Source organism: Acanthaster planci, linkage group LG10, assembly GCF_054643075.1.
Source record: "Acanthaster planci isolate LZ-2023a linkage group LG10, COTS_SCS, whole genome shotgun sequence".
In the NCBI taxonomy this organism is placed as follows: Eukaryota; Metazoa; Echinodermata; class Asteroidea; order Valvatida; family Acanthasteridae; genus Acanthaster; species Acanthaster planci.
Window position 1 is genome coordinate 1,798,082 of NC_141786.1, and position 14,441 is coordinate 1,812,522.

Sequence of the window (14,441 nt, forward strand, 5' to 3'; positions counted from 1 at the left end):
AATCTCCTTTGATTGTTAAGTATTTCGACTTCCTCATTCTTTACTGTTTTGGGAATTTGCAACATTTAAAATAATGGTCAAAGATTTTATTCAAGGTATTCTTATTTAGCCAAAGAAGCCTATACGTTTTACTCTATCTCAGTCGAGGTACATGCATTTGTTTGTACACGTGCAAGAGCTATAGCCACCATGTAAATTACGTTAAGGTTAAATGCATTTTTCTACGAATCTTGTTCCGAGTCCCCCCGACCAACGATGCACGTTTGCACGATAAGTACCCTACCAAGTGATGCCGTGGTTGCAAAAGAGCGCGCATAATGAATCCAACCCGACTACCTGCCTACAGTTCAAACCCAACTTTTGTTTTTCATTTGTCACACAGCCATCTCTTTTTCTGCCGAAAAGATTCCATCATTCCTTCAGCAATAACACCTTAAATAAGTGGACAGCCTTCACACTGGCTTCCCCTCAGGTTTATAAACTCGTACCAGCATAGAATCTGTGTCGATTCTCAACCACTCACATTAATAAATTGACATTGTTTTAACCATTTCGCGCCTTACCCATTTATTCATGTTTATTCTGCTGGGGCGGGTGATTTTTCATTGTTTTTCTGCTTTCAAATTTCTTAAAAAATTCATAACTTCATTTACAAGACGTTTACAACCACACAACGACTTTCTGGCGGCTACTCTAATTTGAAAGACAATATCTTATGACGCCCGAGTATTTCAACCGGGCCTAGCTGCCTTGAAAAAAGAGTCCAGACTGTGTGGTGTTGTGTAATTTTCTTTTGATCCCGAAACCGGCACAGTGCTCAGCTAACGTCTTTTCAATAGGGGCTAGTTTAGCGTGCAGCAGTTTTGTATCGCTCATCACTGGAGCGCTTTTGTCCCCATTGGTAACCCGCTCGCGCTGAATGCCACAAATGGCGGTATTTTATTATCTTTCAAAACAACGACCGATTTCCTCCGCTATTGACAACTCAAAAATGTTGGAAATTCCCAGCAGCTCGGTCTTTTGTTCCGAGTATGGTCTTTTGTTACAAGGCCCAGCTCTTTTGCCCGGTTTCGGGCCCGTATGAAGCAAAATATGGGACAGAGACCCCCCTCGCCTTTGTGTTGGTCATTGTTACACTGGTATCTCAGGAATTCTTTTCAGACATCAAGGGGGTGTTAAGTGACAATAGGCCGGAGTGTCCATGGGAATTGGACTGGGGGGACCCCTCTGTCCCATTTCGTGCCTGGTATATTCCTTGAATATATGTATGTTCTTTACCAAGCCTGGACCAAGGACTATTACTCTTCGCATTTACATCAACAATTCATCCGTTTCCCAGGTACATTCTGTAAAATTCTTAGGAGTTTACCTAATAACCATTCAGAAAATAGCTGTTCGGATTTGCACTCAATCACTTCCACAGGCACACACTGCCCCACTTTTTGCACAACTCAAGAGACTTACACTCACTGATATTAACAAACTTCTAACCTGCAACTTCTCCCAAATGCCTTTCCTTCTCTCTTCATCTCTGTCCACAGTGTCCGTGACTATCGCACAGGATCTCGCAACAGTCTGTACCTGCCATAAAAAACACATCCTATTCGATTGATACTTTACGATTTCAGGGGCCACGACTTTGGAATGGTATCAGCCGTTTCAAAAGGTTATACAAAAATGATCTTCTCTCTATTTATTTAGCATAAATTCCCTCTCAATTCCATACTCATATATACTTTAGCTTTTGTTTTATTGTTCACAATATAGCTTTGTATAAATTTCTTCCATCTGTCTTTTTCCGTCTGTCATCTTTTCGTTTCTTGTCTGTTTGTTAGTCCTGTGATTTATTGTCTGTCTGTTTTCAAGGCATTTCAGCACAAGCCCTTGGCTTTTGATTATGCCTCGGTACTGTAAATGTCATCTTAGTTACCACTGTTTGTATTATTTTCTTTATCCTTTTTTAATTGTAAACACGCGTGCAACTTGAATGTACTAAATATGCACTGTCGGATAAATGTCAGATGAATTTAACTGGAAACAAACCCGAAACCCGGCTTAACCAAATAACATTTTCAGTACCCAAACTTTCCATTTCTCTCTTTGCTATGAGTATGTATCTTGAAAAAAGTCAGCTACGTTAGTTACAAGTCACCAACCTTATTCAAATCACACAACCAATGTAAAAGCCGCAATTCATCAATTTTTGGATCCCCTCGAAACAAAAACTTCGGACTATGGCTGCAACCTAGAGACCCTAGATACATCACTGTACGCGATAGACAGTTTAAACCCAAGGCATGCCACATTTCCAAGCAGTAGTTGAGTAGCGATGACGTCCCTGTCTTCACCTTCAGGCGTAGTGATTTGATCGGTTCTGTAAATACTTCTTGTGACGCACTGTTTACCTCCATATATGAGCTTGGGTGTTATGCTCATGTAGCGGTATCACTTAAAACCTCCGGTCGATCGGTGGTTCGTTAACGGACAGTCCTTCCACAACCCTGCATTAATCCGTTATTTCTTTCTCCCTTAAACCGGCAAAGACCCGTCGACGTGTTGTGGTATTCTGAGGAATATTCTGTGTGTTTGCATCGGCGATGTTTTAGTCTACATTTGAATGCAGATCCTTGCTACCCTTCAAGAGGCCCCTTTTTGACAGTCTAGCCGCGTGACCCCGCCCTCCCCCAGAGCTGTTGATGCAGATGCTGTTCAATGTTTGGTCTTTTGAACACTTAGCATGCATGTAACAAAATGTTGATCAGCACATCTCTGTAGTTTAAATTCCATCTAACACAGAGTTTGTTGCCATAGTAATTTATAGTTCAGGGACGAACACGTGAACGTGAACACTTGCATTTGGCACATCAGTGGGGACAGTTATCTCTTGGCTGTCCCGTCTTGGGTAAGGGGTATATAAAACGATGTGTCAAACTTTTATTAAAAGGGTGTCAAAATGATTACGAGACATTTGATAAAGCTCCCAGTGGCAAAGCAGAAATGCAATGTGTCGATACCAAAGAAAAGGTGAAGGGGTGTGGGCACGCCGCCCCGAGACCTTTGAGGTTGAAGATCTATATTGCCGGCCACATTCTGCTATGGCGTATTTCACAATCAAACTGAACTGCTCTCGAGACTTTTGGGGTTCTTTTAGATCCTCGGTTAGAAAAGACGAAACATCAGACATTTTACATTTTCAGAAGCAATGATTATAAGCAAGTCCTCTTGGTTAAATCACGCTTGCTCCCGCTTCATCACCTTCTTGCCATTCCCCGTCACGAACGCATCGTAACTCAAACTATCCCGATGATCCTCTTTGGTCCTTTCTTAAATAAACGATAACCCTGACTTTCTCGGTGATTGAAGATACCCGTCTGCAGACCTCGTGCTGTGCTCTTATACATTTCCTTACAACGAAATGTCATGTGAACTTTGGAAAAATTAACTTGCAATATTAATGCTAGGAGTGGTTCTGCATCAATGCAGTTGTGCATAGCACAGTAGCTGGGATATTTTTGACATCAACCCCTTGAAACATAAGGCAAGACACGTCAGCTCAGTCTCCAGGGAAAACAATCATGTAGCTATTACGGGTTCTTTCTTTACAAAAGAACCCGTAGTATTTATTAGCATTTCTGGAAAGCTTGTTTTTTTCCTCAATTTGAACTATTATTTTATTATTGCTATCTGATATTCATACAACAGAAATCATCATGGTCCTCGTGTTTAAAATACTTATCCACTTACAATACAATTAATTACAAGGTAGTACAGATTTCTTTAAAAATACAAAGAATATTTCAGAAATATAGGTAAAATGAACTGCATCGAGACATTACAAGAAATGAAAACAAAATAAGTATGATTAAAAGAGTTGATTATTAAAAAAAGTATTAAAATATATCGAGCGATTCTATTATTGACAATTGCCATCAAGCATAGTACGGCCATCCCATTTTTCATACCATTAAGCGTTCATACCACACACTGCACGATAGAACTGACTAGCAAATCACTATACTTAAATGAAAACTGTTCAGATGTCTGAGATAAAACATCCCTTGCTTTTGTGTTACAACGCTCGACATGAACAGCCCAGCATAAACAGCTCGACATATAAACACCAAGAACCTGACAAGCAAATCAACACTCTTTAGAAGTCTGGGAAAAAAACATCTGTTTGTGAGCTATCCTGATACAAAGCTCGATATGAACACTGCAGCAAAGCTGCTCGATAAATGAATACCAAGAAGTTTTGAATTATCCACAACTTCCGCATCTGCTACAATTGGCGACGTTATTCCGTCTTGGTCAGAAATTAACAATAACCTCCTTGGTCTTGAACTCACTACCGATGTCGTGAGTAGAGCCGTCAATTTTTGTTGATGTTGTTGTCGTTGTGTTCGTTGTTAATGTTAATCATTCCTGCTGCTATTTTTTCGGCTTCTTGTTGTTTATCTTTCTCGAGGCGCGCCAAAACCATCATACATTAGGTCCACACCCAAATCAAGTATCAAATCTCCATCCTTTCCTCTAGGTTAGATAAAGCAAAGTTAGGGTTTTTCTGTCGTCAGACTAAACATCTATCCAGTAGCGTAGCCAGCTTTTGGTTTGTGTATGGAGGGGGGGAATTAAAAAGCATATGCGGCTTCGGGCGTAGGCTACTTGAAATAATGTTGGGGAGAAAAGTATCCCAAGCATTACGGATGTACTCGCGTAAATAGGCAGAAGAGCCGTCCGCCGAGCTCAGTAATACAAGTTTACACTCAAACTATTATATATAAGAGAGTCTTGAGAGCCATCAAATTGGGGAATTGAACAAATGTGGCACTGAACATCTGTTCAGGGCTCAAGGCTTCCGATTCTGAGCAAATTGGATGCAGTTGGGCCCGAAGTGGCACTATTTACCCGTTTTTTAATAGGAATACACGTTCAAATGGATACATTTCCGGGCAGTGAAAATTCCTTCGTTTAAAAGGGGTGGTCTACTTTGGATGAGAATTTCTTAAACATTCTTCAGTCAACCCACTAAAATTTGAAAGGAAAAAAAAGACTACATGTTGAACATCATTTTCTGTCCAGCTTGGACACCTATGAGAGCTGTGAGCATTTTCGAAATTTAATTTATCGTTGGGAATTTATCTTTTGGGATGCATCCTTACTGTTCCGAAATCCTAGCTTTTATTTCATGGTGTTGTTTATAAGGGTTTTGGTGCTAATATTTGACACGTATATATTTGAATAAAAATGATCAATAAATATTAAAATATGAAAATAAAAGTGACCGACTAAGAGCTGTGCACTAGGATGTTTTGGGTGAAGCAAACAAAATGTGAGGGCGCTATTCTGTTTGGATGACTTCTTTTGTGTTCGTTGCAGATTTACCCCCTTCAGATGGCGCGTTCCACTTGTCTCCGCCATGCTTCAAAAGGTTCATTCTATTGATTACCGCCCTTTTCATTTGCATTTTATTGCAACATGGCTCATATACTTGAGAAATGAAATGATGTTTTCGCCACTAGCTTTTCTTTCAGAGTGATAAAGCCACGTGTATAATTGCTTGCACATTGCGACAGCGCGTACCGACAATTGCTTATTAAATGTAGGAAAAGGTAATGAGTGTGAATGTCCCATAAATGTGTTGCTATATATCTGGACTACTTTTGAATATGCAGAAATGTAACCAATCTGAATCAATGGACCAGTTCACTAATACATTTTAATTTATGTGCACATGCGTATAAATGGCATGTTGGAGCATAAGCGGCCCTTTGAAAATGTACAGGGCAACAAATGTCGACATCGTTTTCTCTCAGCTTCTTCCTCTTTTTACCTGTTTTATTTAGTGCAATGCAAAATCCTTTCAGACCAAGAAGTAATTGCTATGATGATCTTAGAATGTTTTCCGAAGAAAAAAAAGTGCAGAACCTGAGAAAAACCGACGTTGAAATTTGTACATAAAAATCAAGCTTTTGCCAACTCCCCGGGGTTTCCTGGAAGATTGATTTATTCTCCAGATTCAGATTGTGGATAATCCATATCCAGACAAGAAAGTGACGACACCTACGCTTACACGCAATAATATATCAATTATTGATGAATTTTCAAACGAAAGCAAAAAATGTCAGCTCTGGGCCAGCTTTGGCCGCCTCCTTTCACCCCTTGAAAACTGACGCCAGGCGTGGCCGATTGTCAAGTGCAGGCTAAGAAGTCAATAGGAAACGATATTCAAACCAACTGCACTGAAAATGGCTTGTAAATTATTTATCTCACCAACGCCTGACCATATATATTATATTTAAATTTTGTGGGTTTCCAGAGCTTAACTTAACCCTGCATGTAAGGAATCCCCACCTTTGCGGCTGGACGTGTGGATTTTGTGGATACAGGTCTTACAATCCTGTTATTATCAATTTCTGAACATAAATTTAGTTCTAAATGGTTTAATGTCATAGGTGGTTGTCCTCTTCACCCTGTAAATAATAAATTTGGCAAAAACAATTCTTGTTTTTTTCTTGGGGGGGTATTGGGGGTGTCCGAACTGCAGATTTGAAATAACATTTGATGCATGACCTGAAAACCCAAACATTTCTTCCTCTCTTTTGAGTTAACTACATGATTCCACATTCTTGTAATAAAACAACTGGAAGATAAAGCGTAGTTCACATGCATTTATTATCTTTTGAATTAACTACATGGTTCCATATTCTTGTAATAGAACAATTTGAAATGAAAGTGTACTTCAAATGCATTTATTCAAAAATAAATAGAGTTGTTAACTAAAAAATAACGATCAATGATAATTACAAGATAAGACTGAGGGGTTTGGAAATTAAATAACAAAAACGCAATAAAGAAAAGTGTATGAAAGAAAACCTTTATGGTGACAAAAGCAGGTTGTTTGACAGGAACAGAAATAGGTTCAGATGGAAGGTGATTGCAGTTGGCCCTAAATTCTTGTTTTAATCATTTAATTAGCAAAAACTGATTTTCAAAAATCACCGGATGCCTCCATATAGGTTAATAAAGCAATGAAACAAATATCTACAGTGGCTGTTAAAACTTTGGGCAGCCGTAAGTAAACAACAAATAAATAAATAACTAAATGAAAAACAAAATGTTTTATATTCACACGAAGCTACCACATGAACACCAAATCATTAACGCTACTACGAATTACTAAATGAAAACACTTCCCATGTTCTTATTTATTCTGCATTAGTACATACTGTAGGGTCAAATTTGAAAACAACTACTGGCAACATTCTGTGACGTTTGGCTGTCCATATCAAAAATTCACAAACTGAGCGCAGTCTATTGTTAGGCTTAAGAATAGGTGGACAATCGGTTACCTACTGTTGACTGAGCACCATAGGGGAGTGCACAAGTTATCAAAGTGCAGAGTCGTCATCAGTGTAGAGATTATATTACAGAGGTACACCTTTCAGACTCGCTGTTTAGCTGTTGATGCATGGAGGTTCGGTGTCTACTAGTCTGCTCAAAGGTTTTGCTGTCATTCGTCCTTACCTATACAATCTGAGAAGATGATGCGTGTCGTGGTTTGTCTCGGAGTGGTTGCCATATCGGTGATTTTACAGTTGGTAAGTACAGGATGATACGCACCACTTGGTCTGTACTGTTCTAAAAAGAAAAAGGCAAAAAAAGTGGACACCTGGTTCCCCAAAAGGCATCCTTCCACAAAGCTGAAAGAGCACTCATGTAAATCAGACAGATATGGCTCTGAGTTCCCAACTGGCATGGGGCTTGGAGTAAGCTGTACATGTAAATCACATAGTCTTAATCGCTCCTGTTCTGGTCATTATTTTTCATTATGCATTATTTGCATTGTAATTGGCATATGTAGTTCTCATCATTTATAACCATAATTAAATTCATTCTTCCATCTTGTAAATTTTCCATAACGCTTTGCTTTGTGTGGAAATGGTTACATAACTAATTTTCACATTGTCAAATTCGTTTGGTCTGCTAACCAAGATTGTAAGTACATGTAGGCCTAACTGATTAAGCTGTGTACAATTTACATCTCCATTTGAATTTATTGTTGATATTTGTATCGGAAAAACGCAGACTGTGGTTGAACCCCCTCCCAAAAAAATCATTCAACTTGTATTGTCAGCGTGGAAGTCTTACCCCTACCTACTCCCTTTTGCATCTCTTTCTATGTGGTTTCAGACATAAAATGGCGTAGTCAGTGGTGTATACATAAACAGCAAGGGACCATGCCTGTTCCAAATCTAATTTATAGAGGCAACGGACTCTTTAAAAAATTACCTTTTCACAAAGAATATCACTTAACGTTCTTTCACGTGGCGACCGTGGTTTATTGACCGGAAAAAAAGTATTGAATAAGGAGTTGTGCTCTTAAATGGCCACGAAATCCAGACATACCATGTTTATGGTTTCTTATGTACACCACGAGCAGGCGTATGCTACAGAAAAGTTAAAGGTGGTACCATCCTCCATCAACAAAAGACTGGACATGTTTAAGCAGCTTAGGAAGAGCCAGGAAGGTCAGTAATAACGAAAATTATAATAAAAGAATGCACCTGTATATTACGAAAGCAGTTATCAGTTCTCCACCTTAAATGATTTTTACACCCGGAAGATGGTACGCAAATAATATTTAACACCACACCCAGGTTACAAATTCACAAAGGGTTTTCTTTGGGTTCAGCTTCGAGTTTGACTGTGCTGGGTTGGTTTGGGAAAGGCTGGGTTCAGCTTGACAGGACTTGAAAAACCTTGAAATAGATGATAGTGCTTTTTTCATCGGTAGGGAAGTCTTCCCATTCTCTGGATGGAGCAGATCCCGATGGAATTTTCCAGCACTGCAAATGCACTAGCGATATGCATGTTAATTGCAATTGCCAAGGGCTTATTGCTACCGGAGGTAAAACATTGTTCTGTAATAATTTTCAATTTAGCTTACACAGGTTTTCTATTACCCACATACCTTTGGCTATCGCTTACATTGTCTGTTTGTTGCTACAAGAAATTCCGTTTCTAATATTTTCTATAAAGTTTAACAAGTTTTGTATGCGTCGTGTACTCTGTGATTTAACTTTTGTCGGATAGAGATTTAGTAGCGAAGGAATTTGCCGTGTATGTGCAGTCTTAAGAGTGGAATGTGCAATTCTCAACAAACCAAGCGCGTGCGCCTCAGGAAGTAGAACTGGCAGCAGCTGTTTGATAAACAAAAGCTAAGTACAAGATTTGTATATGTATATATATATAATTTGTAGTAACGGCATCCATGACTATGAAGTATCTGCCATACACGGCCAGTGTTGATGTCGAAGTGAAATGCAACTCAGACATCTTCTTCGCCCAGGGCAGCATGGATCGTGAGTGTTTTGGTACATTTGTTATCCACTGTTGTGATCACAAGTTGATCATTAACCCCATCCAGTTTATTTAAATGAACTATAATTAAAAGTAGTGTAGATTGTCTTATCTGGTATTGTTAAGATTACACCAATACCTGTTCTCGTGTGGCCATCAAAGATTTCCTGACAGGCCTAGTAAACTGGTCAGGCGGGAAGGGCGAACTATCGACAATATTTGACTCACACATTATGGAGAAGTCCCATGTAAAGCTGTTGGTTTGTGTCTGAAGTGTGTTGGGACAGAAGAAAAATCCGAATTAAATATTTTCTATGTAGACTAGAAACATTCTCAAGTTGTTTAATCTGTTAAAGTTGTCTTTTCTGGCGTGACCTTAAGAGATGTCACATTGGCCTTTGTTGTACGCTTGGACAACACTGATGCATCTTCTGGCGACCAAAAACTGCACCCGTTTGGCAGGGCGTCCATGATAGAATGTTGGGTTCCAGTGAAACAGTGGATTTTACTCGTGTAAATTTCACACCCTTCAGCCTTCGAGAACGTCGAGCGTTGTGCGCTGGAGAAGGAATGCGGGGGTGTGGACGTCAAGATGTGCTTCCGTCTGTACAAAATGACAGGTGCTGATGAAGAAGGTACAGCACCACACGGTTGCAACGACGTCACTGTTTCCATCGATGGAGGCCAGGAGACAGTCTACACGGAGTGCATGCCGGGAACAAGCTAAGCTAAGAAATGTGACCCGTCATCCCCAAATCAGGTTGAAGTAGGTAAGTTTGATGGTTGACAATTCCTCTCCTTCAGCTTTTTCACTCTTCAAAGTAATCCATGTCAAGTGTTAATTCTGTCTGCAGTAAGGTTATACGGATAGCTATAGCTGTGAAATTTCCATGAAGACGTGAACAGTGGAAGTTCCACTTTTTCAGGAAATGAAGTTACCTACTTTAGCCTGGTTTTGGGATGGTGGCTCTCTCTATCTTGTGTTATAAAGCAGTATGTTGTTCTTTTCATGTGCATGCAGTTCTGTTCATAATTTAGCCTATACCATGAGTTTATCGATGAACCAGGTTCTTTCCAATACCTTTTATGGAAATTACTGATTTTTGAAGTGTCTGCGCAATTTACATCTGCTTTAGTATGTGAAATTGGAGGCAATGTAAAAATCACAATTTCTTTTAGTGAAAAACAGGTCAACCAAAATTGTAGTAGCGACTGGAAAAGTTCTGATTTGATTTGACAGCATTTTCTTCTGTCACCTATATGATACTTTTCAAATCAAAGCAAAATATGCATATGCTTTTTTAAAAACAAATTTCAGTTTGAAAGTTAACAGAGGTGACTACGATCATTGTCAATATGGACAGTACATGTCTTTATGATATTCGTCATTTTAAGTAGCCTATTGGATAGAAGTAGAGGTTGAAGTGGAATCAGAAAGGTCACATATTACATTGCTACATATCGTTCCATTTTGAATGCAGTATAGTCATGAGCTTACTGAAACCAACTAGAGTTTCCAAGGTTCATTGTGACTCTGACTAGAAAACAGTTCAACAACGACTACCCAGTGCTTGTCAGCTTAGTTAAATACATTTGGGGAAAGCCAAATGGGGCTCGGAGATGGCGTTCTTTTCACACTTTTGTGCTGGTTTTTCATAACAACGCTACGGCATTGACACAGGCTATCGTTATTTTGAGTAGAATTGAAAAGTCTTTACAATACAGCCAAGTTACCCAGCTTGCGTTATGGATTATAATTCTATGCGTGTACCATTCCCTTACGCCATACAGTAGAAGGTTTACGTGACGTATACAGGTCATGCGTATCAGGCTGTTGAATGCAGTCAAACCAAAAGCGCATGAATTAACCAGTACGTGTATTATTTTGTTTGCTTTATAGAACAATTTAGACTGGCTTTTGTAGTCAACCTGGCTTATGTAGCCAATCTGTAATAGTAGGCTTAGCCTGCAACCATTCACATTGATAACATTACATGTAATTATAGAATAGCCAATTTGTCGTTATACACTCACCCATTTGGTTACGATCCAAACCTTCGTGAACATATTCATGCAACTGTACAGCTTTCTGAAACCAGATATAGATAACCATTACGTTTAAATATGATGCGTGTCTAGTTTACACTGCATATGCATGCCAGAGTAATATGTTTAATTAAGAGCTGGGCTATGAGTATGCTGTGATATGACGTAGGGATTTGTGTTACGAAGTCATTGGCAAGTCCTGCCCCCGTGGTAGTCACGAACGTATATATGTATATACAAAAACCTGGACTTGCAACACTTTTGTATGAAATAGAAGCTAACCAGCAGCCATTTCACCGAGTCGAATACAAATGCGTTTGGCTCGCTTCTATTGACGCCAGGGAGACCAAAGGTGGGCATTGTCGGGCAAGCTTTGTATTCGACTCGGTAAACTCAAACTCAAAAAAAGTATACAGTCAAAAAACTAACTGCAACATAAAAAAAGGCATTGCGAGTCCAGATTTGGTGACAGTACCTTCATACTTGCCACGCACCATCGACTCACTGTGGAGCTCTATAGGTCAATAACGCACCACGCACAAAGCACACCCAAGCCTTGTAGACTGCACAATAACCATTGTACTGCGGTGCATGCAGTGTGACAATTGAATTTCGTTGAGAACAGAGCATGCACTCCAGTTTTACGAAAAGATATTCACACTAATGCAAAAATATGAAAATATTTATCCTTTTGTTTTGAGAAACGAATTCATTCCTGATAAAAAGGCAAATGAAGTTAACGAAACGCTATAGAAAGTACCGCATATAGATTTTAAGATATTCTGTTTCACTGGTATTATTTTTAACATATTTGAAAAAACAAACTGTTTATTCAAGAATTATACACATCTTTACTTAGTACTCAGTGGCGAAGCCTTTGTGATCTCAGCATCCAAACAGTCCTTATCTTTTCTATCTCTGCAAAGATTTTGGTGAACTTTCCCTTTCCACATGTCTAACGGTTCTTAAGTAAACAGTCTCAGTCCAGTTAGTTAAATTGTTTACAATCTTGACACGTGAACAAACAAAATAAAGCCGTAGAAGCAAAAAATTGTGTCAAAATTTGGAAATTTGTGTTTTTAAAGTTGTTTGTACTTTCAGACTCGAAAGGTATTAATGAGTGCTTGGCCAGTTTTAAAGATTATGTTTTGCCTTAATAATTGCGGGCACGTGTAGCCTTGTGATGAATTTAGCCGAATGCGTCGCGATTTGACATACTGTTTGGCACATTTGTCTTGACCTTAACTTTATTTTGCTATACATGTATTAAAACTAACGTATGCATCTGCAAATCGAAGGAGCATTCCAGACATAATGCCGTACTTGAGGCAAACTACCTGCTCTTATGAGGAAACAGTATATGCCCTTGCCCAGAACGGCAGTAGGGTTGTAAGTTGAAGAGGAAAAAAAATTAAAAAAGACCATAGTGGGGGCGATATTGTTTCCTGATCGACTTTTGCAATCAGCCCCGAGAGGGCGGTATCTCCACAGACACTGCTTCCTTTGTCGTCATTTCTACAGTACAGACATTGTCATACCGGATTATGCGTCATAGCATCCGTTGAATAGACCCTTCAAAATGAGTACATTACACAGGACTGGAGATAACCTCTAACATTTAATAGTACGTACCCCCCCCCCAAGCAGACATTTCTACAAACGCTGACTTAGACACCTTTTTTTTGTACGTTGGCATGTTGCAATCGCCAGCGTGTAGAAACTGTTCGCGCAAGGTTCATATCTGCAACTCAGGTAGCCTGAGCTAGGATTCCACTCTAGAAACTTGACCAATAATCCAGCAAACTTATTATGTCATTTATTTATACCCATCATATCCATTGGCCCTCCAAAACCAATGGACAGTTCTAACAACTACCCAGTGAATAATAACGCAGCCACCTTTGTTAATATTCCTGAATGCAGAGAAGCTTGTAAAAAATCGTATTGCGTCTTTAAGCCCTTCTTCTCTAGTTGGTTTATTCTCCTTTTTCTAATCAGGACTCACTCCTTCATTGCTGAACAGAAAGACTTAGTTGTAACACTAACATGTAAAGATGAGACACTGGTCAAAAGAAAAGACCATAAGTGAAACTATTACAAAAGGGGGGATTACCCTCACACCGAGTCTACAACATCCTCATTACACGTAGGCCTAGTAAATGCGTAATATATACGCATATGAATTAAGTTTACCAGATTGTCTGAGAAAAAAATTGTATTACAGTGTGACCGATGCGCTGACATCAAGGCACAAAAGACAGAAATAATGCATCGGTTCATTTTAATTGGATTCGAACAGCCTGTCTAGCCTTTTTAATCTGTCTGAGAAAATAACTGGGGCTTGGGGAAGGTCGCAAAGTGATGTGGAGAATCTGCTTCCTATTAAGAGAGGCACAATCGGGACAACAGAAATCGGTAAAATGACAGCAAGAGTAAAACAAGAATGCATTCTGACTGCGTGTGGAGATCGGTAGTGTGAGCCTAAAGCATTATCACACCACACTCGGAAAACACGCCCTCTATTGGCGCCAGGAAAGATATGTTAGAGAGTGATTTATGATTCCAACATTGATTTGACGGCCTAGTTACTTCTTCATTTACGTTCCGGTAAGTTACCATGCTACACGCCCCGTTGTGAATGTCCTCGAGAGGAACATCTTTAAAACGGCTACTGCAGAGGCTTTACACTCTTGCCTCTGTAACCCATTTTTTGTGTTTTTTTCAACAGATTTTTTTTCTGCAATAATTCAATCAAAAGAAAATCAAAAAGATCAAATATGAAACGCATCTCCTTTTTATTAAAAAAGTGACATAACCATGCTAAGTACCTTTTCAAAGAGACTTAACCGGTAATGTGTGTCCTAGCGTCTTCTCAAACAGACATCTCACTGAAATCATGAGTGCAAATACGCCTACTAGAGACCATACAATAACTATTAGGTAGTTTTTTATATGATTTTGTACATCTCTGCAACAGCATGAAATTGCCACAAATTGTGTGTACCACTGAGTGTGAGGGCGCTATCAGGGAAATC

The 14,441-nt window shown here is 39.3% G+C and overlaps 1 protein-coding gene across 1 annotated transcript; it reads left to right on the forward strand.

The window, feature by feature from the left end:
- The first annotated feature begins 7,382 nt into the window (after positions 1 to 7,382).
- Positions 7,383 to 12,468, forward strand: LOC110983508 (uncharacterized). The gene is made up of 5 exons (XM_022242813.2): positions 7,383 to 7,598; positions 8,441 to 8,528; positions 8,795 to 8,908; positions 9,261 to 9,362; positions 9,894 to 12,468. The coding sequence occupies exons 1-5, from the start codon at positions 7,542 to 7,544 to the stop codon at positions 10,085 to 10,087; spliced, it is 555 nt and encodes a 184-aa protein (XP_022098505.1). The 5' UTR covers positions 7,383 to 7,541; the 3' UTR covers positions 10,088 to 12,468.
- Positions 12,469 to 14,441: the final 1,973 nt, after the last annotated feature.

Bases quoted from the DNA above. Each gene is read 5' to 3' on its own strand.
- LOC110983508 (XM_022242813.2), top strand. From the start codon at position 7,542: ATGATGCGTGTCGTGGTTTGTCTCGGAGTGGTTGCCATATCGGTGATT. The intron at 8,909-9,260 runs GTAAAACATTGT...TATAATTTGTAG, and splicing joins AGGGCTTATTGCTACCGGAG to TAACGGCATCCATGACTATG. The intron at 9,363-9,893 runs GTGAGTGTTTTG...CACACCCTTCAG, and splicing joins CGCCCAGGGCAGCATGGATC to CCTTCGAGAACGTCGAGCGT.